Genomic DNA, 25,710 nt, shown 5'->3' with positions numbered 1-25,710 from the left:
TGTCCTCCTATAGCTCCTCCCACTACCCTCCACTGCTCAAAATGTATCTCAAAACTAGCCTAAAAGTGCTGGAGACAACAACGCACGTCTAGAAAACTATCGAAGAACACTTCTGGCACCCTGTGGGGGGTGGAAAGTGAACATAGAACCTATTGTATTGATTGGCCTGTTCCTCTTCTGTGCGATAGTGGGCGCTGCGTACTTGTTTATGGAGAGACCATCTGCAAACTGTGGAATGTGCAGTGCAGGGATTGACCGCTTGGTGCAATTTTGCAAAAGTGTACACTGTGTGGATATGCTCATAGCTACGTATTACTAGAGGCTTTCAATACCGATCTGCACTTATAGAGATCTGCGTGCTTGTACAACCGCGGTCCGCATGAAATCCTCGTTGACGTGGTCAGCAATCAGACATTTGGCGTCTCCTGACTGAACGACGGTAGCGCAATCTTATGACCACGGCGTACTAGTTAACAATTTTGCGTAATAGCTAGTTATTCTCAACTTCAATTTACTGCAAAATTGAAACAGTCCGGCTCCAAGATGTCAGTAGCGGGCTTCAAGAAGCAGTTTTATAAAGCCAGCCAGGTTAGCGAACAACTTTCCTCCCCTCAGAATAACTGTTACTGTAGCTAGTAAACATAGCTAGGTAGCATGTGGCCAGCTAGTTAACTTATCTAGTTACTTTTTATACACTTCTGAAGTTCTGTAATAGTATTTGTTTGCATGTCCGTCTATAACTAACACATTGGTTTAAATAAGTATTAGCTAATGTTATAGCTATAACGTTAGCAATCAACGGGTTCAAGATAAAGTAATAGTTTGCTAAATTAGCTAGCTAACGTTAGCTTGCATTTACTTGTATGCGTCTATTAGCGGGTTAAATAGTTCTCTTGATAGTTAGTTAGCTACTTTCCTTACACACTAGCTAGACAGACATTCTTAAGAAAAGAAAATAGTAAGCTACCTATGTCATTATGATTTCATTTGCCTTTCATTTGATTTAATTTGCCTTTCAAAATAATGCCTTGATAAACTTGACAAGTTAACGTTTAGCCAGCTAATTAGCTGCCTTTTGTGTGCTTAGAATCACCAAGAAACACCTTTTTCAGGTATCCAATCCTAGTGCACAGCTGGGATACTTAGTCTACCGTTAACTACACAGTGCATGTGTCAAGGCTGTCACTCAACAGGCATGCTAGGGGCGGATGCACACCTTAAAGTAACACATTTGTCCTACAATGCCAGGGGTATTCAACTCTTGCCCTGCGAGGTCCGGCGCATGCTGGTTTTCTGTACTACCAAAAATAATTAATTGCACACAGTCTGGTGTCCAGGTCTAAATCAGTCCCTGATTAGAGGGGAACAATGGAAAAATTGCAGTAACTGTCTTCGATGTCCAGAGTTGTTTGAAGGCACTAGGTTATGTATGCCCTGGGGATATTGATTTTGTGTAGCTTGGTGTTGGTAGTAACTGCCTTGTATGGCATAGGAAATCTCTTTATAAAAGTATTGATCAAATAATACATTTTTACACATTGTTTCTCTTTTGTAGTTAATTTCATTTTTTTTTTTTTTTTTAATCATCAGTTTAGTTGGAGCCCTCCCTGTCTGATCTCAGTTCTGGTTGCTGATTATTAAAATAGACTTTTGAGTCACTCTTCCTGCTGATCTCTGCAGAAAATCCATTTGCTTTCTACCCCGACTTCCTGTTAGGAGCAAGTGTAGATCCCCGTAGGTGAGAGAAAGTGGGAAAAGAGTCAATCCATTGGGAAGATGGAAATAAAGTGCAAGAGAAAATGGAGAGGCAGAACTGCAGTGTTTGTATGTGCATGTTTTACAGGGGGTGAAGAGAGAGGAATGAGGCAGTGCTTTCCCAGATTGGATTGGTTTCTTGGCAAACTCCATAGGAGTCAATAATGCCAGATGACAACAATAAATTACGCTCCCTTGCAAGGCACAAAATAACATGCTTATTCAGAGCACGCAGGGACGTTACTACCAATGATGGCATGTGATTGGAAATAGGCCTAATTGTAGGATTATTATTGTTTTTTCAACAGAACTTTTTTCTGCACTTATGGAATGCAGGAAGTTGGCTTTAGATAATATATGCAGCACCCCACACGCCCATGTTTTTTTAACTTACTGCCCCCCTTTGACACATTTCCAAAACATGGCCTAAACATTCAACTTGTTTACACACATGCACCATGTATCATAGATAATACTTAATCTGACTTAATATCTGAATGAAATGCCTTTCATTGTCCTGCACTAGCAGCATACTTTGCAATATGTACAGGGAAGTTGGTGGGAATGTTAGAGGAAATGGTGGGTCAGAGTGGAGTCTGCAGATGGCTGATCCTATCATATTCACTCACAAGGGAGTGGCTAACTGAAGGATCGTATGCAGCTCAAAAGGTTAAAGGGATACTTCAGGATTTTGGCAGACGCCCTTGATCTACTTCCCCAGAGTCAGATGAACTCATGGATAGTATTTTTCTGCATAATCTCACATAGGTCTATTAGCAAAATACATACTTCATGATCCAAATGTATAGGTGTATCATGTCTATTTTGCCAGCAGTGTTACGAAGTCCTTCACTGCCTTTATCCCTTCACGGTCAATTACGCCAGTTTATGATCCATTCAGGTTTCAGACAGTTATTAGATCTTTTTCTATAATGTTGTGTAAAAGGAGAAAGCCTGGCAGTGGTTGGCCCATTGTTAAGGAGGCAGCTGACTCACTACAGCTGTCTCTCTCCCAATAAATTACAATCACACCATTCTCTGTAAAAGAGATGCTATTTTCAGGCGTCAGTGTTGTGCTCTCCTCCCTCGTTATCTAGCTAGCAGTAGCCGGCACGTATGTGGCCTTGTGTGTCTGCCTCACTGCATAACTAAAATGTGACTACATTTCTGTGAAGATTTCTATTAAATAAAGCTATATCTTTTTCAGGTGGAGATTTACGCGTTACTTTCAAGACAATCTGTGGCGGTTATGTATTTTTTTAATATATACTAAATATATAAAACATTCAGCTGTAGGGTTACTTTTTCAAAATGTATTTTTGTGAATGTCTTTTTTATATTGTTTTTATTCAAATTTATTTTTATTTTAAAATATATTTTTTTACCTTTCATTTAACTAGGCAGGTCAGTTATTATTTTTATTTTATTTACAATGACGGCCTACACCGGCCAAACCCGGATGACGCTGGGCCAATTGTGCGCCGCCCTATGGGACTCCCAATCACAGCCGGTTGTGATACAGCCTGGATTCGAACCAGGGTGTCTGTAGTGATGCCTCTAGCACTGAGATGCAGTACCTTAGACCGCTGCGCCACTCATTATTCCCCTCAACATATTTTAGGCCTATAAAAGCACAGCCACCATCCATGTTTTGCCACAGTAGCAGTTTTGTGGCTAGCAAGAGCTGAACACACCATTTCCCCACCTGTTGGTATAAAGCAAACACATTTTTATGGGCTAACACCATTGCCTTAGACACTGATTCTATTAGCTCTTGCACTGTCGTTGTGGCTCCTCTTCGTCCCCATTCAGATTCCTCTATATGAGTCACTTTCCTCATCCCTCAGTCAGTGGACTTTCTACCCCAGATACTGTGTATGTTCAGATGATCCATTCTCTGGTTTACACGTTATGTGGGGAATCGGTAGCTTGGCATGCACAGGAAGTCAGCACTCTATTTGCTGGGTGTCTATTTCTACTCGTCAGATCTGACACTCACTGTAAAAGCAGTGTACACGTCTGTAGCAACAACTGGTACTATGAAGTACATACACTGAACAAAATTTAAAACGCAACATGCTAGATTTTACAGAGTTACAGTTGATGTAATTAAATCAGTCAATGTAAATTAATTCATTAGGTCGCAATCTATGGATTTCACATGACTGGGAATACAGATATGTATCTGTTGGTCACAGATACCTTTTAAAAGATATGGGCGTGGATCAGAAACTGGAACATCCTGTTGTACACCTTGATCCAGAGTATCCCAACCAAATGTTTCATATTTTGGTGTACAGATCCTTGCAACAAGGAGCCATGCATTATCATGCTGAAACATGATGTGATGGCAGCAGGTGAATGGCATGACAATGGGCCCAGGATCTCGTCACAGTATCTCTGCATTAAAATTTCCATCAATAAAATGCAGTTGTTTGTTGTCTGTAGCTTATGCCTGCCCATGCCATAACCCCACTGCACTCTGTTCACAACGTTGACATCAGCAAACCGCTCGCCCACATGTCTGTCATCTGCCCGGTACAGTTTACAGTGGATTCATCCTTGAATAGCACACTTCTCCAGCGTGCCAGTGGCCATTGAAGGTGAGCTTTTACCAACTGAAGTTACGACGCTGAACTGCAGTCAGGTCAAGACCCTGTGGAGGAGGACGAGCACACAGAGTAGCTTCCCTCAGACAGATTCTGACAGTTTGTGCAGGAAATCCGTTGTGCAAACCCAGAGTTTCATCAGTTGTCCGGGTGGCTGGCCTCAGACGACCCTGCAGGTAAAGGAGCTGGATGTGGAGGTCCTGGGCGGGCGTTGTTACACGTGGTCTGCAGTTATGAGGCAGGTTGGAAGTACTACCAAATTCTCTAAAACAACATTGGAGGCGGCTTTTGGTAGAGAAATTAACATTCAATTATTTGACAACAGCTCTGGTGGACATTCCTGCAGTCAGCATGCCAATTGTACGCTCCCTCAAAACTTGAGACATCTGTGGCATTCTGTTGTGTGATGACAATTACACATTTTAGTGTCCTTTTATTGTCCCCAGCACAAGGTTCTTGATATGCCACACCTGTCAGGTGGATGGATTATATTGTCAAAGGAGAAATGCTCCGTGCGTATGGAACATTTCTGGGATCTTTTATTTCATCCCTTGAAACATGGGACAAACACTTTACATGTTGCGTTTATATTTTTTATCACCCCCATGTGGTTTGTATTAATGGGCACAGAATGTACCAATCGTGTCCTCCCCCCTGAAGTATATAGGCGTAACTCATTTTGAACTGTTTCAGTAAGTAAAACCAAACGCTACATCATGTCAGTAAGTTTACTCTCACCAACCTCACTTTCTGTGACTATAGTGAATGTTAATCAAATCAAATGTTATTTGTCACATGCGCAGAATACAACAGGTGTAGACCTTACAGTGAAATGCTTACTTACAAGCCCTTAACCAACAATGCTTTAAGAAGTTAAGAAAAAAAGTGTTAAGTAAAAAGTAACAAATCATTAAACAGCAGCAGTAAAATAACAATAGCGAGGCTATATACAGGGGGTACCGCTACAGAGTCAATGTGCGGGGGCACCGGTTAGTCGAGGTAATATGTACATGTAGATAGAGTTAGTGACTATGCATAAATAATAAACAGAGATTAGCAGCAGCGTAAAAGAGGGGTCTGGGTATCCCTTTGATTAGCTGTTCAGGAGTCTTATGGCTTGGGGGTAGAAGCTGTTAAGAAGCCTTTTAGACCCAGACTTGGCACTCCGGTACCGCTTGCCATTGTAACGGATGTGAAATGGCTAGCTAGTTAGCGGTGGTGTGCGCTAATAGCCTTTCAATCGGTGACGCCACTTGCTCCTTGAAGTAGTGGTTCCTCTTGCTCTGCAAGAGCCGCGGCCTTTGTGGAGCGATGGGTAACGATGCTTCGTGGGTGTCAGTAGTTGATGTGTGCAGAAGGTCCCTGGTTCGCGCCCGGGTCGATGGGACGGACGTAAAGTTAAACTGTTACATTGATGCTGTTGACCCGGATCACTGGTTGCTGCGGAAAAGGAGGAGGTCGAAAGGGGGGTGAGTGTAACGGATGTGAAATGACTAGCTAGTTAGCGGTGGTGCGCGCTAATAGTGTTTCAATTCGGTTACGTCACTCGCTTTGAGACCTTGAAGTAGTGGTTCCCCTTGCTCTGCAAGGGCCGCGGCTTTTGTGGAGCGATGGGTAACGATGCTTCGTGGGTGTCAGTTGTTGATGTGTGCAGAAGGTCCCTGGTTGGCGCCCGGGTCGGGGCGAGGGGACGGACTAAAGTTAAACTGTTACACCATGCGGTAGCAGAGAGAACAGTCTATGACACGGGTGGCTGGAGTCTTTGACAATTTTTAGGGCCTTCCTCTGACACCGCCTGGTATAGAGGTCCCGGATGGCAGGAAGCTTGGCCCCAGTGATGTACTGGGCCGTACGCACTACCCTCTATAGTGCCTTGCCGTCGGAGGCCGAGCAGTTGCCATACCAGGCGGTGATGCAACCAGTCAGGATGCTCTCGATGGTGCAGCTGTAGAACCTTTTGAGGATCTGACGACCCATGCCAAATCTTTTCAGTCTCCTGATGGGGAATAGGCTTTGTCGTGCCCTCTTCACGACTGTCTTTGTGTGTTTGGACCATGATAGTTTGTTGGTGATGTGGACACCAAGGAACTTGAAGCTCTCAACCTGAAGTTAGAACAGTCCTACGGAGCCAGAGGGTATCATGTTTACCTCATACATACCACAGTTTATTACTGTAATCTAAAGGTAGGCGACCTGCTGCACTCACCAAAGTCCTATAGCCTAATTAGTCTACAATGTGACATTTGCACAAGGAAAGGCTTTCAATGATTATCCCTCTCCCAGGGCTGAGAGGTAGAAATGCAAATAGCCTATACTCCTCTTGTTAGAGTGAAGCCCCTCAGGCAGTGGGACAGGAGTAGTGGGTAGATGTTGTGCCTTGCCACTGGCAGTGTATGCTGCAGAACCGTCCCTTTGTCCCCACAGGCAGTTGTTTTTCTCCTGGTCATAACTGGGTTAGCTAGACCTCCCTAACATATTTAGGACTGACATGGCAGAAGGGAGAGAAATGTAGGCTACTTGAATGTCAAGGAATTACCGGTAGCCTATGGGGAACGAAAAAGTATTCAAGCTCTTGGGATATGATGGGGAAGTTTTTAAACTGGGATGTCAGAATACAGTACGTAGCATAAAAAATGTTGAATGTGAATCCTAAAGTTTCTTCATAAAAGAGTGCATATACTTTCAATTAGGATAGCGGTGTACGTCACTTCAAAAACATTTAGGTATTGTCATTATAAAAAATTTACAAAATCCAGAAAGGGGTAGAATCAAGATATACAGTTTCCCTGTATGTTTTGAAGGGTGGGGAAGATACCAGTATTGCGAAACTCGTTAGTGTCATGGCAAGGAAACAAAACATGAAGCAGATTTAACATCTTTAGAATAACAGCCCTAATGTTGGAAACAAACATCATTCAGAGTCACATGTATTTATATTCCAAGCTATAGCACACAATATTTTACATACAGCAGGTTTTTAAAGGACCAAAGAGTTTGGTCTGCTTTGTGTTTTAATTTTTGCCATGAAAAACAATTACAACACAGGTATCAAAGCACTGGCAGCTAGATTCAAATGAAATATCAAGAGAGTGAAAATGTTATTGCATCACTGTGATGTTATGGTGTCATGGTCATCATATGGTACTTGCAGCAGGTCAAAGCTGAAATTGAGTTGGAATGTTGACGTTACTACATACTGTATTGTAGTCCCCCTATATATAGCCAAGTAGTGAAGTTGAGAGACATTTTATGAGGGAGGAACTGGGAAGCAAAACTGAGGGAGAGAAGTGCGGTAGAGAGAGGGCTTCTTTTTTGTTGTTGAGGCCCTTTATCTACTTCCCCAGAGTCAGATGAACTCGTGTATAGCATTTGTATGTCTGCATGCAGTTTGCAGGAAGTTGCTAACTAGCGCTAGTGCAGTTGCTAACTAGCGTTAGCATGCTAGCAGATACCCATAGACTTCCAGTCATTATGCTAACGCTAGTTAGCATTGGCTCGCGACTACCTTTAACTTCCTTCATACTGGGCCGAGAGACATAAAAATGGTATCCACTAGTTCATCTAACTCTGGGGAAGTAGATATAGGGCCTCATTGCCAAAAGCCCGAAGTATCCCTTTAAAGTGCAGACATGTAAAGCAGTCTTTTTCCACAGGGGGGTAGATAGCGGGAGAAGGTAAACCTGTAGGCTACATTTAATGCTGGGTGGCCTGCACGTATTGGTGTCTTACACAACAAGTTCCAACATGTTGAACTGAATGTGAGAAATGTCCTATATCTGATGTTTACAGTTATGAGGTGATTCACTACCCTACAGTACATGGTCATTATAGAGGATCAAATATATTGTACAGGATTCTAGCATCTGGTCCTTTTACTGTATAGACATAATTCCACCTCAAATTCTGTACTGTAGGCTCCAGTGATCTACAATTGTCATATCCAGACAAGCCTGTATTTATTTATGCACGGGTGTATCTGTGAGAATAAAGAAGAACTCTACTTTTGTTTCCTAGAGGGTTGTTTGATGGTGTCAGTCAGTACAGACTGATGTCAGTTAAGATTCAACTGTTACCTTCACGATTAGAACATTACTGGGTGAATGGCGGAACTGGCCATCTGTATTTTCTGACAGAGTAAGAAAACGATCACATCTGTTGAGGGATCTTTCTGATTCGCTCTCAAGAACGGCATATGTATTGTTTAATAATGACGCTTTTCTCTCCCACTCTCTCTGTGCAGATGGTCAGTGAGAAGGTTGGCGGTGCAGAGGGAACGAAACTGGATGAAGACTTCAAAGATTTGGAAAGGGTATAATGCCTCTGACTGTACATGAATTACCGTTACCTGAAGTAGAGTAGTAAAGTTAGAATTCTATATATTAGGCAAATATATTTACAGGTTAACAGAAAGGCATCAGGACATAGGCTAATAAGTTAACACAACCAGACACATGTAGCCCAACAACACAGTGCATGAATAGATATGCCCTACAGTGTTACATAATGCAGTAGTGATGATGTTAATAATACAGTCTCGTTCACCTTACTTACATATGACCATAGAGTCTAGACAACCATGCACTAGAAGGGAGTGTTGCATCATGCATAGCTGTGGACTGAAGTGAAGAGGCAGCTGTTAGTGAGCAGTCTGTTTGCACGCTGTGACAGTATGTCAGTATAGTATTCATAGGGGAGCCCTGTGAATAGATACATAGAGTGGCAGCGCACCTGCCTTTGCTGCTTCAGCCAACTGTCATGGAGTCCAGCAATCAACAGAAAAAGACGTCACTTAAGTGGTCTATTGTACACACCTGCACTGAATAAACTTTGGTTGTTTTACAAAGTCAGTTTCATTTAACAGTACAATTAGTGAAGTGATAATATTTCATCATCTTTTTCATTGCCTATTTGGAAACTAGTCTCATCGCAAATAAAAGATTTGGAAGAAATTAAAGCAAAGACATTGTGTTCCATATTTCGTTGTGGTTGTTAGTGACGTCCCCTCCCCTGTGTTTTATAGAAAGTAGATGTGACCAGCAAGGCTGTGGTGGAAGTCATATCTAAAACCTCAGAGTACCTGCAGCCTAACCCAGGTAAAGCAATGGACCAGAAAGGGATTCTTAGTGTCTTAATTAGACCTTCAATTAAAATGTATAGAAAGTGTGTAATTGGTGGTAAAATATTGATTTTGTACTATATCACAGATATAAGGTAGCTTGAACACAAGTCCTATAACTGCCACCTCTCCATCCCTCCCTCTCACTGTCTCCCTTTCTCCATCCCTCTCAGCGTCACGGGCAAAGCTGTCTATGTTGAACACTGTGTCTAAGATCAGAGGCCAGGTGAAGAACCCAGGCTATCCCCAAGCTGAGGGCCTGCTGGGAGAGTGTATGGTCAAGTACGGCCGGGACCTAGGGGAGGAAACCAACTTTGGTACGTTGTGTCTGTCAGTGCATAGATGGTATCTGTTTTGTGGAGTTGTGAATTTAATCACTTGTGACTCAGCGTCTGCTTTTGCTCTGTGTCAGGTGGGGCTCTAGTAGATGCGGGGGAGACCATGAAGAGGCTGGCGGAGGTGAAGGACTCTTTAGACATCGACGTCAAACAGAACTTCATTGATCCATTACAAAACCTGTGTGACAAGGACCTCCGAGAGATACAGGTACTGTATCACGTTACACGCTTATCTATCTGTTGCTAAAACTCAACTTCTTTGCCATCTCTCTAGTTTTAACTGAATGTGAGTTACATCCCTCTCCTCATCTACCCATCTCTTCTCCTCCTCTTCCTCCTCCCGTCCCCCAGCACCATCTGAAGAAGCTGGAGGGAAGGCGTCTGGACTACGACTATAAGAAGAAGCGCCAAGGGAAAATACCAGATGAGGAGCTGAGACAGGCCCTGGAGAAGTTCCACGAGTCTAAAGAGGTGGCTGAGATCAGCATGTACAACATACTGGAGACTGACGTAAGTAGTACCTGTCTGTAGGTGTGGGCCTGTCCCTTCATAACATTCACAATGTCAATGGGAATACCCAGCCTAGCATCAATCTGATGTTTGTGATTTCATTATCGGTCTGATTGCTCAGTGACAGAGACCAGTTCCGTTGGGGGCAAGCGGTGCGATCTATGGGCTAAAGGTAATTTGTTCAATTAGATTTACTGTTTAAATCCACACTTCTCCACCATAACAAGAGTGTCACCTGCAGCATGAACCAACTTAGGTCAACATGAAATATCATCTATGTACAGCGTTAATCAGCTTTGTGGCCTATGTTAACTGTGGTTATCCCTACCCGCCCTTCTCTGGAGGGTTTATAAAGGGTGTCCAATCAAAAACGCATCTTTTGACCAATGAGTAAAATAATGTTAATAGATAATCCTCTAAGAAAACCAATGGTCCTAACCTCTTGCTTGGCTACCCAGACTCCTTGCTCCTGCCAAACACTACGCCATGCCCACGGATGTTAGTTGCTTCTCCGTGAGTCATGATCTGAGTCCCGACACTTCACCAAATGTGAACACATTCGAGGCCGTGATTGGTCCGGAACCGATGTGTTGGGCCAGAACACAATCGCTGATGACTTTGTTTTGTACAACACCCCTGATCACCACAAATGACTTCAATGGTGGCAGTCTTAGACTAAAGTAATCTGAGTATACAAAACATTAAGAACACCAGCTCTTTCCATGACATAGACTGACCAGGTGAACCCAGGTGAAAGCTATGTTCCCTTATTGATGTTGTTAAATCCACTTCAATCAGTGTAGATGAAGGGAAGGAGACAGGTTAAAGAAGGATTTTTAAGCCTCGATACAATTGAGACAACGATTGTGTATGTGTGCCATTCAGAGGGTGAATGTGCAAGACAAAAGATTTAAATCCTTTGAGCGGGGTATGGTTTGTGTCAAGAACTGCAACGCTGCTGTGTTTATCATGCTTTCCCGTGTGTATCAAGAATGGTCCACCACCCAAAGGATATCCAGCCAACCTGACACAACTGTGGGACGTATTGGTGATGCCTACAGTGCCTTCGGAAAGTATTCAGACCTGTTTACTTTTTCCACATTTTGTTAGATTACAGCCTTATTCTAAAATTGATTAAATCTTTTTTTTACCTCATCAATCTACACACAACACCCCATAATAACAAAGCAATAACAGGTTTTTAGAAATTTGAGCTTTTTTTAGAAATGATATAAAACTGAAATATCACATTTACATACTATAAGTATTCAGACCCTTTACTCAATACTTTGTTTGGCAGAGATTACAGTTTCAAGTCTTCTTGGGTATGACGCTACAAGCTTGGCATACCTGTATTTGGGTAGTTTCTCCCATTCTTCCGTGCAGATCCTCTCAAGCTTTGTCAGGTTGGATGGGGAGCATTGCCGCACAGCTATTTTCAGGTCTCTCCAGAGATGTTCGATCGGGTTCAAGTCCGGGCTCTGGCTGGGCCACTCAAGGACATTCAGAGACTTGTCCCAAAGCCACTCCTGCATTGTCTTGGCTGTGTGCTTAGAGTCGTTGTCTTGTTGGAAGGTGAACCGTCACCCCTGTCTGAGGTCCTGAGCACTCTGGGTACGGTTTTCATTAAGGATGATGCTGCCACCACCATGCTTCACCGTAGGAATGGTGCTAGGTTTCCTCCAGACGTGACGCTTGGCATTCAGGCCAAAGAGTTCAATCTTGGTTTCATCAGAACATAAAATCTTGTTTCTCATGGTTTGAGAGTCTTTAGGTGCCTTTGGCAAACTCCAAGCGGGCTGTCATGTGCCTTTTACCAAGGAGTGGCTTCCGTCTGGCCACTCTACCATAAATCCTTGATTGGTGGAGTGCTGCAGAGATGGTTGTCCTTCTGGAAGGTTCTCCCATCTCCACAGAGGAACTCTAGAGCTCTGTCAGAGTGACCATCTGGTTCTTGAGCACCTCCCTGACCAATGCCCTTCTCCCCCGATTGCTCAGTTACCCGGGCATACAGCTCTAGGAAGAGTCTTGGTGGTTCCAATCTTCTTCCTGTACCCCTTCCATGTGTTCTTGGGGACCTTCAATGCTGCAGAAATGTTTTGGTACCCTTCACCAGATCTGTGCCTTGACACATCCTGTCACAGAGCTCTACAGACAATTCCTTCAACCTCATGTCTTGGTTTTTGTTCTGACATACATTGTCAACTGTGGGAACTTATACAGACAGGTGTGTGCCTTTCCAAATCATGTCCAATCAATAGAATTTACCACAGGTGGACTCCAATCAATTTGTAGAAACATCTCAAGGGTGGTTAATGGAAACAGGATGTACCTGAGCTCAATTTTGAGTCTCATAGCAAAGGGTCCTCTTTTTTTTATTTTTATATAAATTAGCAAATAGTTATTAAAAACTTGTTTTCGCTTTGTAATTATGAGGTATTGTGTGTAGGTTGCTGAGGATTTTTATTTATTAAATCCATTTTAGAATAAGGCTGTAATGTAACAAAATGTGGAAAAAGTCAAGGGGTCTGAATACTTTCCAAATGCACTGTCAATCTGGCTTCTATACAGCCTCTGCATGACAGACAGCCCATCTCAGTATGGAGCAGCAGTTCACAATGCATGTAGACCTATCATCTCATCATGGTCACTTTTTTTCTTGTGACAGGTAGGCCTACATTTGCTGCAGATTAGCCTATGTTGCAGTAATTTACCCATCCATCTGGCTTTAGGGAGTCACCTTGTTTTTTAATTGTAAAGAAAATATTTTTTTTCATTGCAGCTGCAGAGTTTAAAAACAGCCTATCACTCGAATATTGTTGCTTTAAATCAGTGCCAGCGCGAGGACTCTCGTGCAGTCAACTCCATTAAAATAGCATCCAAAATAGATAATCCTGTTCTAGAGTGATACAGTATATAGCCCTACATATAGATGTCCTAGCCTACCTCTTTCAGGTAATACATTCAATGCAGTATTAGCCTTTTATATTAGGCTAATTAATGATGGGTTATGCATAATAATCTTCTAAATTATAGCCTCTGTCTCTTGTGCAATACGCAAGCTCCTGTGCTCTACTGGCCTCTCTCATTAAATACCGCTATTTAGCTCTTGGAGTACCATGTAGAAAAGGCTAGACTAGAATAGCTTGCTGGAAATAATTTTTGTAGCATTTCTTTATTAGGTTACGACATTTGACTTTTTGATATATATTAGAGACAGATCACACTGAACGATTCAGAAGATGAATAATCATATTTGTCTTGGTAAAATGTATTTCATAACTTTTTGTTTATCTAATTTACAGTACTGCTCTCACTTACCATTAGACAGATTACACATTAACCACAGTGTAATACTTGGTATCCAGGGGAATGCCATTGTTATTACTCATGTGTGTATCAAGTGTGACCATGGGCTGGGTCGTTGTGCGTGTGTCTCTGTGTACGTGACTGAGTGCATGCTTGTATCTCTGTTTGTGTGTGAGTGTGTACAGTCAGTAACCATAGCCTGCTCTCTGTGTGTGTGTCTGTGCAGATAGAACAGGTGAGCCAGCTGTCGTCTCTGGTGGAGTCCCAGCTGCAGTACCACAGACAGGCCACACAGATTCTGGACGAGCTCTCTGACAAATTGAGGGACAGGTACATAATGCAGCAGCCTCCATCTCTATCCCTAACCTTTCTTCCCTGCTCAATCACTGCAAGTTATGTGTCCAAAGTGTCGTCATACAGATACAGTAGGCCCACTCACCAACCCCTTCTCCCTGTCTAGTCATAACAATCATGTGTGTCCTTTCCATATCTGTGTCAATGTGTTCTCCTGTGAATCTGAAACAACACATTCAAGGCCCTCAATCACAGAGCGTACAGTACACACTGGTTGACCTTGTGTACATTTTGAGTTCTTGATTTTTTACAGCCAGTAAGCCTACTTGCCTAGCAGTTAAGAGCGTTGCGACAGTAATTGAAAAGGTTGCTGGTTCGAATCCCTGAGCCGACTAGGTGAAACATCTGTCTGTGCCCTTGAGCAAGGCACTTAACCCTAATTGCTCTTGTAAGTCCCTCTGGATAAGCGTAATTGCTAAATGACAAATATGTCAAATGTTCTATTTTTAACATTGAGTCAACAAACAGAAATTAACTTTGGTCTCTGGACCTGCTGGGTTGATCTAACTCTCTTTCTCTTCAGGATGAACGAGGCCCAGAACCGACCACGCCGCGAGTATACGCCCAAGCCCAAACCCATCTTTGACTTTGGAGAATGTGACAACCAATCAACCAATGGTGGCTACACGACCTCCGTTGCCACACCATCCTCCCGCAACTCAGGTAACAGTTGGACCATGCTACCTACAGTCTACATCAGCTCATCAAAGAGAAGGCCATTTATTTCAATCTTATTCTACTACTGCAGCCAGTTTTGAGGTTCACTCACGCTGTTTCTGCAGTGTAGTATGACTGTGTGTTTGTTGAAGGATGAGGTGTGTGTGTGTGTGTGTGTGGAGATAATGAACAGGAGGGGGGTGCTGTCAGCTGGTTGCCCTTGTTTCCTTTTGACCTTGTTTTTCTCTTCCTATGACATCATCAGAGTTACACTTCCTCCACGCCAGATTATCATTTCAGAAAACCAAATGTGAGTCAGAGAGTGAGAGTGTTTGTCAGAGAGATGGCAGCCAAGCTACCTGTATGAAATGGTTGATGCAATACTATCAGTGAGCCAAGTGTCAAATCAAAAAGCTCTCGACTTGGAAGTTCTGTGATTGAACTGATCCATCATCTTGTACACATGATATTTGAGAAATGTATAATTTGATTCGGTTCTTCATTGGGTTTGGTTGTTTCTCTGGTTTAAATGTTTACCAGAATTGTTTTTAGATATGAAGCCTAGAGCTTTTTGATTGACACCGTTTAATGACTTGCAGTGAATGCAATAGTACCATTGGACTAAACCCACTCCATATTGTCAGCTGGATCATTGTCACATACAGATAGCTGGTGTAACTGTAAAGCTTATTCTAGATGATACTAACTACATTCACCGTCATGCTGGTAAATAAACGGGTTGAATAAGGATAGAGATATGATACATCTTTGGGTTAGTTGTATCTCTGTAAGTCTCCTAGATTTATGGGAAGGGGATGTGTTGTGTTCAACAATGAAAGTGAATCTCCCAGGCAGAGACTGTGATGGATCCCTCCCCATATTTACTGTATCATGCCCTGTGGGGTAAACTGACACAAAGAGGAAATTGTTTTGAGACAAAAAGCCTGGTGTGTGGATAGAGCCATGGCCATGACTGCCTGAGCTCTGAGAGAGATGGAGGGATGGAGAGGGGGAGCAGGGCAGTGTCTCACAGAGAGGATGCAAAACATTGGGATTTGGACACCCATTAGTGTGTGGTCAACTACTTTTGCGTGTGTGTTGTGAGACTGACCGACATGTGTGTTCCACTATGAGTCATAGACAGACTTCCTGTACCCCTCCAGTCCTAGCCACTGTAGTCCCCCAACCCTTGCAGGCCCCAGCTAAGAACAACACAGGACTATATGGAGGGGGCCAGGTCATCTCTCCATCACTCAGCGTCTTGTCTCTCACTAACACTGTCTGAGCCTGCAGTGTGATAATATCCCAGCCCAGCCACCCAAATACTCAAACTGCAGTGTGAATCACAAGCTAACAAACAGGGTGCCGTGTGAACCTAAAACCACAATCAGTCTGAAACTGTTCCAACTCTGTCAGCCAGCCGAAAGGAGGAGGGAGGGACAGAGAGTGGACATGGGACTGGTCTGCCAGGGATGTACACTCTTTCAACCTTCTCTCCCCCTGTTATCCACCCCTCTCTCCTCTCTTTCTCCTCTTTCTGTCATTCAGTCTCAGAACAGCCGTCCTGTAAGGCCCTGTTTGACTTTGACCCAGAGAACGAGGGAGAGCTGGGCTTCAAGGAGGGCGACATCATCACCCTGACCAATCAGATCGATGAGAACTGGTACGAGGGCATGCTGCATGGTCAATCAGGATTCTTCCCTCTCAACTACGTGGAAATCGTCGTCCCCCTAACACATTAAGGAGTGCTGTACAGAGTACATGAGAGAGATGGAGGGAACGGGAGAGTGAGGGAGGGAATGAGGAGCCAGTTAACAGATTATAGAGTCTTTGTCCTCATCTTTACCATCATCGCCATCATCACAGACGTACTTGTACTCTTTGTCACTTTGTCATCTTGACGTTTGAAGGAAGGACATTGGAAGATGGTGGTTTCTCGCATTCCAGTTTTGAGAAAGAGAGATTTGAATATGACCCCCGCTGCCCCCCAAGCAAAAATAAATACGGACAGACGGACACAGACATGAAGAACCGAACTAAAGCAGACTTAATGTTTTAAAGTAATGTTTTCTGTCAACCACAGATATCCCAATAGAAAGGGAAGTTTCAAATGAAATTAATTTAGAATTGAACAGTTCAAAATCAATTATTTAACGTTAAATTACATACAGGTAAGCAGCAGAATACATTTACATCGGCAGTTTAGCTGCTTCTGACTCTGTAAAAACTGTACAACTTGTAAAGCCTTACTTGCATAACTACAGACATTTTTAAAGTAATTTGTCACATCCAAAGTTTCTGTAGGTCCCACATTTCAGTATGGACTCTGGTGAATACTTGAGTCCCTATTTCCAAGGCAAGTATGTCAGACACACTGCAACTGCACAGCCTTTCCAAATGATGGATTTTGACTGGACGTCTCTTGGAGCCCCCTGCCGGCCAGGCTTAGACAACCACTCCCCTTCTCAGTAAACAACTACAGTAATGCCTTGTAGTTATGATCCATTTACAGTCAGTAGATTTACAACGCTATGTACATCCTGTATGCCTGAGCCACAGGAGAGCTTGAAGGGCCTCAGACATTGTTTAGTTTTGCAATGGTGTGTATTTGATTTGTTTTGGTTTCAGCCTTGTTTATTGTTTTTTAATGTACAGCTAAACTGTTAAATTGCACCTTGGTCCTCAAATGAGATTTTTGCTGTACGTATGAGAGCCTGTAAGTTTTGTTTAGTTATAGGCCTCTACTGAGACAGAAGCCCCTGAGGAGAACACTAGACCCAAAGTCAAACACTAACATTTAGAAGAAACCGCTTTCCCCAGGGATGGGCTTCTGCACATTTAGTGACGTTAGCAACATACGAAGCCTGTGTGTTTTACTTTTCCTCGCTGTCTCATCATCTGTTCAATAGAGGAAACACATGCCACATAGAATAGAGTACATAGTGTTGGGTTTTAGCTGTCATAGTACCCGTCTGTCTGTCCCAGTGCCTCCATAAATGACAATGCTGCTGGCGGCGTTGTGTGTGTGTAACTGAACATCTTTTGGATCAGTAAATCGCATTCATTCACCTCAGTCACTTTCTTCCTGTATTTAGTATTATTTACTACTCCGTTGATTATCATACTCCTCGCTGGGTCTCTTAGGATGGGTTGGGTTCTATTCTGGAGTTGGTATGTGTGCTGCTGGACAGGACTGCATAGGGCGTCAAATACAGTAAATACTGAAAGAGGGAAAGACAGGTTAGTGATGCAGAACAGGACAAAAAGGGAAAAGGAATAATATATAGCAGAAGTCTTATTTTATTTGTGATGATTGTTCTGTTAGGAAAAGCCCCTACTACCAAGATGCATACTATCAGCGCTAAGAGACCCTCCACGATTGATAGTTGTGGAGGCGATGTGATTGAGTCGCACTTGCTGCAGTGCACTCTTTCATTCACATATTCCTCTCCCCTCAGTGTTGAGGTCCAGGCTACTTTCAATGGTCATGAGTTTAAGCTACTCTTCTCTGCTCCAGGCTGCTCCCTCCATCCACCACTCTGCTCTGTCACAAAACCTCACTCTGGTGTTAGATCTCTTCCATATACGTTTACAGGCCTGCTCGTAGTTCATTTCAATGGGAGAGTGGAGTGATGGACTGGTTAAGAGCAGGTTGGTGCTGCCTGAATCACACCAACACAAGTCCAGAACCAACAGAGAATCCATAGTTAGGGGTGCTTCAGTGCCGTTGGGAAAGGAAGGAATAATACTACCAACCAAAATAACCAAGCTACTTACAATGGTCATACATTTATGTACCAAGGGTTCTGTTGCCATTTCCAGCCTTGGCACTTTGTGGTGTACATACATTTGTGCATGTCTTTGTGTCACACTACACTTTTTTAAAAGGGTTATTTCTGTCTAATCAGTTGGAGTACCAGAATTCTCTTTAAAAACTAAAGGTCGTTCTTGTATTCAATAGTATTATTTTTTATATACAAAACCTTAATACTTGTTATTAATCTTTGCATGTAGGTCTATTCAATACATTGTAAATGTATTTTAGTTGAAGCTTTCTTTTTACTTTTGGTATGTCAAATTTAACTGCAATATCTTGTCATGTATTATCAAAATATTTGTACTTCCTTTGTCTCGTTTCCCCCTTCTACCATCTTTGTATAAATAAATGGAGAAAAAAAAGCATTCTGCACTGAGTGTATGGAATGTTTTGGTAATAAAATGCTCAACTTATACTGCCTGGCTGCCAAAATGTTAATGCATGTAAAGAGGGTGGATTTTACACTAATGATTATTTTTACCTTTGTTTTTGGCTTGTAATGTTGAATAGGTTGTTGGGACGAAAGGTGGCCGTGTAGCTCTTTCCAAAGCACCAACACAGACAAACACAGAAGTAGTTCCAGTGCGTATTTTTAATGTATTAGGTATTCAGGGGGTTCAAAGGATTGTTCACATATTAGTACTAACACATGTCACAGACCACAGTTTAGATAAATACACCACAGGTAATAGAGAAGAGAGGAAGATCCTTATTTCCATGTCAACTTCTGTAACAACAGTCTGACGTCAAGCACTGGCAGCAGACGCTAGGGGACACATTCACAGCACGCACATGTCATACTGTACAAACATTGTCAGTGATACAGACCTCAGTCAGAAAAGGCCATGGAGAGCAGTACTCGCCCTCCGGACTCAGGAGTCACCATCTCCTCCGTCAGGACAGTGCACATCCAACTTACAGTATGCCTGAGGTCAGGGCAGCAGTTGAAGTGCCACAGACAAAGGGCAGAAATGACAACCTATTCTCTGTAGAGCCTATTCCCTATATAGAGACCTACAAATGTAGTGACCTATATGGGGAATAGGTTATTTGAGATTTTCATTTGAAGCCAGTGCATACACACAACCTTGTTTCTCCTCCAGCTTAGTGTGTGTTGATGAGTTGGTTGTAGACATGCTCCAGGATCTGAGAATAGGCCTGGTCTTTCGGTGCATGGCCGCTCAGAGAGCCCTGAGGGAGAGAAACCAAACCGGTGAGGAGGAAATCTCTGTAGGACATATCCCAACTGGAGATAACATGTATGACCTGAACTTCACACAACTGTAGATGTCAATGAGAGATTTGTGTGATCATTTGGATAACGCGCACGGATCACAAGTTAGCATCTGGCCTTAGATGAAAGGCCAAAAAGCATATAAGGAATTAGAATAATTTAATAGGATATCTATGACAAAAAGTTAGTTGGTATGCAGTTTCCTGTTGTTAATGAGTTCTTAAATGAACAGACCTTGATTTTGTCCATCATGGTGGTATCAGGACACCAGAACTGATGGAACTGCACCAGGTCAGGGGCTGCCCTGTAGAAGTCCACCAGCAGCATCTGTGGAACAATAATTGAACATAGAACAGTGACAAAGTGGCCAATGTCCTACCACTGAATTTATTTGCATAGGTATGGTTACTATGATTATAACTATACTGAACATAAATATAAACGCAACATGTAACGTGTTGGTCCCATGTTTCATGAGCTGAAATAAGATTCCAGAAATGTTCCATATGCACAAAAAGCGTATTTCTCTCAAATGTTATGCACAAGTTTGTTTACATCCCTGTTAGTGAGCATTTCTCCCTTGCCAAGATAATCCATCCACCTGACAGTTGTGGCATATCAAGAAGCTGATTAAACAGCATGATCATTACACAGGTGTACCTTGTGCTGGGGGGTAATAAAAGCCCACTCTTAAATGTGTAGTCTAGTTACACAACACAATGCCACAAATGTCTCAAGTTTTGAGGGAGTGTGCAATTGGCATGCTGACTGCAGGAATGTTGACAGAGTATTTAATGTTAATTTCTCTACCATAAGCCGCCTCCAACGTCGTTTTATAGAATTTGGCAGTACGTCCAACCGGCCTCACATCCACAGACCAAGTGTGACCACGTGTAACCATGCCAGCCCAGGACCTCCACATCCAGCTTCTTCACCCGCGGGATCGCCTAAGAACAGTCTTCCGGACAGCTGATGAAACTGAGGAGTATTTATTTCTGTAATAAAAACCCTTTTGTGGGGAAAAACTAATTTTGATTGGCTGGGCCTGGCTCCCCAGTAGGTAGGCATAGGCCTACTCCCATTCCCATCCATGGCTGCGCCCCTGAACCAGTCATGTGAAATCCATAGATTAGGGCCTAATTCATTTATTTCAATTGACTGATCAACTGTAACTCAGTAAAACCGTTGAAATTATTGCGTGTTGCGTTTATATTTTTCTTCAGTATAAGTTTGCGAACAGTACCATCTCATTCAGGACATCACTAGTTAGGAAGTTATCTTGTACATAGGTCACCTCCACCGCCACTGGAATGCCATAGTCATTGGGCCTTTGCTGTGGATGATAGAATGGTGATAAGTGTTATAGACGTTTACCTTGTCTTAGAGGAATATGTTCTTATTCATTAAGGCATGTACTACCACTGCACTCACCTCAGGGGGTGGCACTACCCAGAACGGTGTTATAGTGGACGCCACACCCTGGTTCCCATGGTAATAGGGGCCTAAAAATCAGGGGCACATTTGAATGTTAGTTCAATGTCTGGTTATTTATTTTCATTTTCTATATGAAAAGTTTTTTCCCCATTGGTGCCAACTGATTGCCCAGTACAGACCACAGATAATGCCCAGGCAGGGCTGGAAGCCATTACTGCTCCCCTGGAGCCTCAGCTGGTGGTCCATCTGAGAGTCGATGTCCTGCAGGGATGGCAGGGCGGGGCCCCGAGGGTGACTGTGGTACCAGCCCACCAATGACAGCCCTCGCATGAACAGATTCTGGCAGATCTGTAAGGTAATTGGAAGAAGAGACCATTTGTATTTTACACAAACATGTATGATTGTATCATATTATGGAATTGACTTATGTTGATCCACATCCTGGTATTAGCAGTGTTAGTAGGACTTACCTCTTCTTCAACAGCAGAGGCCGAATCTCTATCTGCCAATCGTGTACGACAGGGAAACGCTCTTAAAACTGTCAGAACTGCAAGCAAAGGGCACAACAGACAGGTCATGAACATCATACATGTTGAAGATCGTTACTGTAATGTCAGAGGGGAAGTACAATGTCCTGTTTGCTCACGGTCTCTGCTTTTATAGGAAATACTCACGTTGTGTGTTAGTGTCCCATCGTCCTCCGAGGTAGCCCACCACCTCACTGGTGGTCAGGTGACAGTGGAAATCCTGAGGGCACACAATCACGCTTTTGTCAATTTCCCCCAATAAGACAGATTCAAGCTGTAGCCTACACCCCGGTTTCACATTTCCTCTCTTACTACCACTGTGTGACTCATGCTTACCATGAGAAGCAGCACGTTGCTGGATACAGCAACATTGAAAGGCTGGAACCTGTTAATGGCTGAGAAAGCTGATAACTCCACCAATGTGTGTGGATCCCTGTCGATATACAGTATGTGTTTGATTAGTGTTGAAGCTTACTTGTATGCATTACAGTGACATAGGCTAGGATGAGCACAATTATACCTTGCAGCATCCCTGGTACCCAGAGTGCAGTATCTGACGGGGATTCGCTCTCTGTCTCCTCTCCTGGGCACAAGGCTGATATCTGTAAGAGAAAGCACATTAGATGCATCTATCCCTTTCCCATATCACTCTCTACTATACACAGTTAAAATTACATAATGCCATTTCTAGAGATTCTTGGTGGATTTAATCTCACCATGCAGCTCAGGTTTGTTCTTCCTGTTCTTGTCATCTGTCGGCACTGCCGTCTTCCCCTCTTCCTCCTCCTCATCTCCCATCTCGTCATCTTCTCCCTCGCTCACCAGGCTCTGACATCACAGGAAGAGGGAGGGTGTGAGATGCTAGTATTCATACTAACAGTCTTCTACAGCAGTTCTCTCCCTCTTTCATCGTCCCCTTTTAGCTTTTAGTTTCCGTATCAACAAACCTCCATCGCTTCCTTTTACTACCCCTCTTTTCCACCCTGCTCTTTTCCTCACCACCATCCATCTCTCCCTCCTTCTCACCATGTCTGCACTGGGCTGATACTTGTGCAGCCAGCTGGTCTTGTACTGCACTAGTTTCTGGCCCCGGTAGCGCACCGAGGCCCATCCACAGCCTGACTTCTTGGCAGGGTTGACCAGGCGCTTGCAGTGTGTGGCCCAGGCACTGGGAGAATTGAAGATCTGCCCCGTCTCCACCCAGCGGATCTTCCCATCATTCAACAGGTCACCTACAAACTTCTTACCCTGGGGAGAGAACAGGTAGAGAAGGATGCAATTAGGCTTATTACGTATGTAGCGTTAGTAATAACCATTATTACTAGATAGTGTGTGAACATGTATTTTCAGGTAGTGTACATTAATCTGTTATTACCAGAAAGTGTATAAATATCTACTGTTATCTTTTTACCAGGTAATGTAAAGACATCTACTATCAACTACTGTATTTTTACCAGGTAGTGTATGGACAGCACTCCATCCCCAGGCTCAACCAGGCCGTCCTTCAGCAGCACTCTCAAGGTGATGCCTCGCCTAGTCAGCAGGGAGCCACGCCCTGAAGGGGTCCTTAGATCAGACTCCTCTCCTCCACTCAGCTCCTCCTCCTCTTCCTCTCCTCCCTCCTCCACCACCTGTGGAGACAAGGGTGGCTCAGAGCCTGAAAACACACACACACATTAAATGTTATGTATGATGCATTTGTAGGCCATGTATACAATATAAAGGTGAGCTCAGAGAGAGGAACCACTCTTATTACAATGTAACAAAAACATGTCCAAATGAAAACATGATAAGGTGCCATGATTTTGACATGAAATGAAGAACCAAAGATGGTCATTAATCCAAAATAAGATATTATATCCTTGAGTCCAACAAAGGATTCCCTCAACTGCTCAGAACAGGGCAGCATGGCTGACCCTTAAATGTACACAAAGAGCTAACATTAATAATATGCATGTAAATCTCTCATGGCTCAAAGTGGAGGAGAGATTGACTTCATCGCTACTTGCTTTTGTAAGAAGTGTTGACATGCTGAATGCACCGAGGTGTCTGTTTAAACTACTAGCACACAGCTCGGACACGCATGCATACCCCACAAGACATGCCACCAGAGGTCTCTTCACAGTCCAGAATAGACAGACTATGGTAGGTGCACAGTACTACATAGAGCCATGGCTACATGGAACTCTATTCCACATCCGGTAACTGATGCAGATAAAAATACACCTTATGGAACACACACACAGGCACATAAGACACACACTCTACACACAAGTACACATGGATTTTGTATTGTAGATATGTGATAGCAGAGTAGTGACCTGAGGGAACACACTTAATGTGTTGTGAAAAGTGTTATGAAATGTAATATTTTAAATTGTATATAACTGCCTTCATGTTGCTGGACCCCAGGAAAAGTAGCTTCTGCCTTGGCAGCAGCTAATGGGGATCCTTAATAAATACAAATACAGGGGTCATGACATCTGAGGTCAAGAAGTCACCCACTGACGCACATAAATTACTGTCACTGTTTAAATGTAGTAATAATATGTAGGACATGTTACATTTAGAGATGTTTGACATAGCTAATTAGTTGCCACTTGTGATAATTGTGATAGCCCCTAATTAACGCCGGAGCCTTTGTGAGACACCTTCCTTTTGTATGGTTAGTAAGAAACCAAAAACGCAGAAGAAATTCCATAGGGACAAAAGAATAGCCTTCTGATTTGATCTCATTTGCTATTTTATTAATTACCACTATTAAAAGTAGATTAAATATGTATGCGCTTTGTTGTTGTTTTTCTGGCCATTGGTCATTCTGCATTTCTCCGCAACACGAGGCCTGCTGCTCGAGATTAATTTCACCGAGTATTATAATTAAAATCACTATTTTATCATTCTCACCCATTTCTCTGAAAGCGTCGGAGAGCGGCTTTATTTCCAACTCCGCCAAGAGGTTTTCTTTTCGGGCCACTTTAGAGCAATGCACAGAATAGGTTCAATAAACACAATTCGCCACACTGGCTGGCGAGCTATTATTCAAAAACATAAAATGAAGGCGTCTGTATCTGCAGTGTAGTTTCCTTGTTGTGTTGCTTTAATGTCAATTCCCCTCCCCTTTCTTTCTCTCACTCCCGTCCTTGTCACTCTCCCCGTAAACAAAAGCGATGTTTCTCTGATCCTATGTCTCCTCGGCTACTATTCGGCTACTACTATGCAATGTCCACTCGGTATCGGACATAGTTTGTTATAGTCAAAATATATATTTTTCTATAAATTAGTAATTACATGGTAGAATTAGATCATCAGTTTATAAATTCCTGCTTCCGGAAAGATAGTGTCGCTCGGTGCTTTGAGACAGCCGCTATGTACGTGGCCAGTCAGTCCATTCGATGATTCTAGCAAAGAGAAAATAATAAAAACATTTAATTGCTGGCATTTATAAACACGTACCACAAGTAGCCAAAGACACATTTACAATCAAACATATGTAAAATAAGTTAACCTTGTCCAAACCGCATCATCCCTAGCCCTTAATTCCCCTATATTTAGCCACTAGAGAATCTCCTCCTCTTACAGTCAGTCCCACGCTCCCCCTCGTCTCTTTCCTCCTTTGCGAGGTTCCTCTATCTCGAAAAGGAGCAAATTACCGAAACAAATCCTGTGGGGGGCAGCAAAACCACCACTTACAAGTTAACCTTCACTGTGACAATAGATCTCGCCAGCTTGTAGCCTAGTTCTAAAACACGGAAATGAGTTACCTCTGGTTCGTTCAGCCATCCCTATGGGGAACATGAATGGGGAAAGAATGGGGTTTTGGAATAAACGCTGAAAATAAGGTCTGAGGTTAACACAGGCGTATGATATATTGTACGCGTTGAGCTTAGTAGACTAAATAAGTAGCCTAATTAAAACTTAAACTATAGTGAGAAACTTTTTTTTTTATTACGGTTCTTTCCTGCACTCACCGAAACTTTTTGTAAAAACGTCTGTGCGCTTCCTCGTCTGGAAAAATGGGTATGGCCCAATGTGAAATAGACCAATGATGAG

The 25,710-nt window shown here is 43.0% G+C and overlaps 2 protein-coding genes across 4 annotated transcripts; one reads left to right on the top strand and one right to left on the bottom strand.

The window, feature by feature from the left end:
* Positions 1 to 287: 287 nt before the first annotated feature.
* Positions 288 to 18,878, top strand: LOC129810692 (endophilin-A2-like). 2 transcript variants are annotated; one of them, XM_055861461.1, is made up of 10 exons: positions 288 to 588; positions 8,605 to 8,673; positions 9,385 to 9,457; positions 9,654 to 9,797; positions 9,893 to 10,026; positions 10,170 to 10,328; positions 13,864 to 13,967; positions 14,515 to 14,654; positions 14,914 to 14,958; positions 16,197 to 18,878. In XM_055861461.1, exons 1-10 carry the CDS (start codon positions 544 to 546, stop codon positions 16,388 to 16,390), a joined length of 1,107 nt encoding a protein of 368 aa, XP_055717436.1. In that variant the 5' UTR covers positions 288 to 543; the 3' UTR covers positions 16,391 to 18,878. The 2 variants fall into 2 exon arrangements, with proteins under 2 accessions (XP_055717436.1, XP_055717437.1); XM_055861462.1 differs by lacking the exon at positions 14,914 to 14,958 and having other exon boundaries at positions 292 to 588.
* Positions 18,879 to 19,039: 161 nt separating this feature from the next.
* mpnd (MPN domain containing) lies at positions 19,040 to 25,286 on the bottom strand. Of its 2 annotated transcripts, XM_055861459.1 has the most exons (15): positions 25,166 to 25,253; positions 24,949 to 25,058; positions 24,565 to 24,633; positions 23,115 to 23,317; positions 22,687 to 22,908; positions 22,377 to 22,488; positions 22,181 to 22,262; positions 21,997 to 22,093; positions 21,808 to 21,880; positions 21,604 to 21,680; positions 21,313 to 21,481; positions 21,131 to 21,201; positions 20,943 to 21,032; positions 19,934 to 20,026; positions 19,040 to 19,656 (listed from the first exon to the last, which is right to left on the bottom strand). In XM_055861459.1, the coding sequence occupies exons 3-15, from the start codon at positions 24,566 to 24,568 to the stop codon at positions 19,570 to 19,572; spliced, it is 1,380 nt and encodes a 459-aa protein (XP_055717434.1). In that variant the 5' UTR covers positions 24,569 to 24,633; positions 24,949 to 25,058; positions 25,166 to 25,253; the 3' UTR covers positions 19,040 to 19,569. The 2 variants fall into 2 exon arrangements, with proteins under 2 accessions (XP_055717434.1, XP_055717433.1); XM_055861458.1 differs by lacking the exons at positions 24,565 to 24,633; positions 24,949 to 25,058 and having other exon boundaries at positions 25,166 to 25,286.
* Between the last annotated feature and the right edge of the window lie 424 nt (positions 25,287 to 25,710).

This window comes from Salvelinus fontinalis, chromosome 14 (assembly GCF_029448725.1).
Source record: "Salvelinus fontinalis isolate EN_2023a chromosome 14, ASM2944872v1, whole genome shotgun sequence".
In the NCBI taxonomy this organism is placed as follows: domain Eukaryota; kingdom Metazoa; phylum Chordata; class Actinopteri; order Salmoniformes; family Salmonidae; genus Salvelinus; species Salvelinus fontinalis.
This window is presented reverse-complemented; position numbering and strand designations above follow the sequence as displayed.

Bases quoted from the DNA above. Each gene is read 5' to 3' on its own strand.
- LOC129810692 (XM_055861461.1), top strand. From the start codon at position 544: ATGTCAGTAGCGGGCTTCAAGAAGCAGTTTTATAAAGCCAGCCAG. The intron at 9,798-9,892 runs GTACGTTGTGTC...GCTCTGTGTCAG, and splicing joins AGGGGAGGAAACCAACTTTG to GTGGGGCTCTAGTAGATGCG. The intron at 10,329-13,863 runs GTAAGTAGTACC...GTGTCTGTGCAG, and splicing joins ACAACATACTGGAGACTGAC to ATAGAACAGGTGAGCCAGCT.
- mpnd (XM_055861458.1), bottom strand. The intron at 22,263-22,376 runs GTGAGATTAAAT...TTTCTCTTACAG, and splicing joins GAACAAACCTGAGCTGCATG to ATATCAGCCTTGTGCCCAGG. The intron at 21,202-21,312 runs GTCTGTACTGGG...CCTGATTTTTAG, and splicing joins CTGCCTGGGCATTATCTGTG to GCCCCTATTACCATGGGAAC.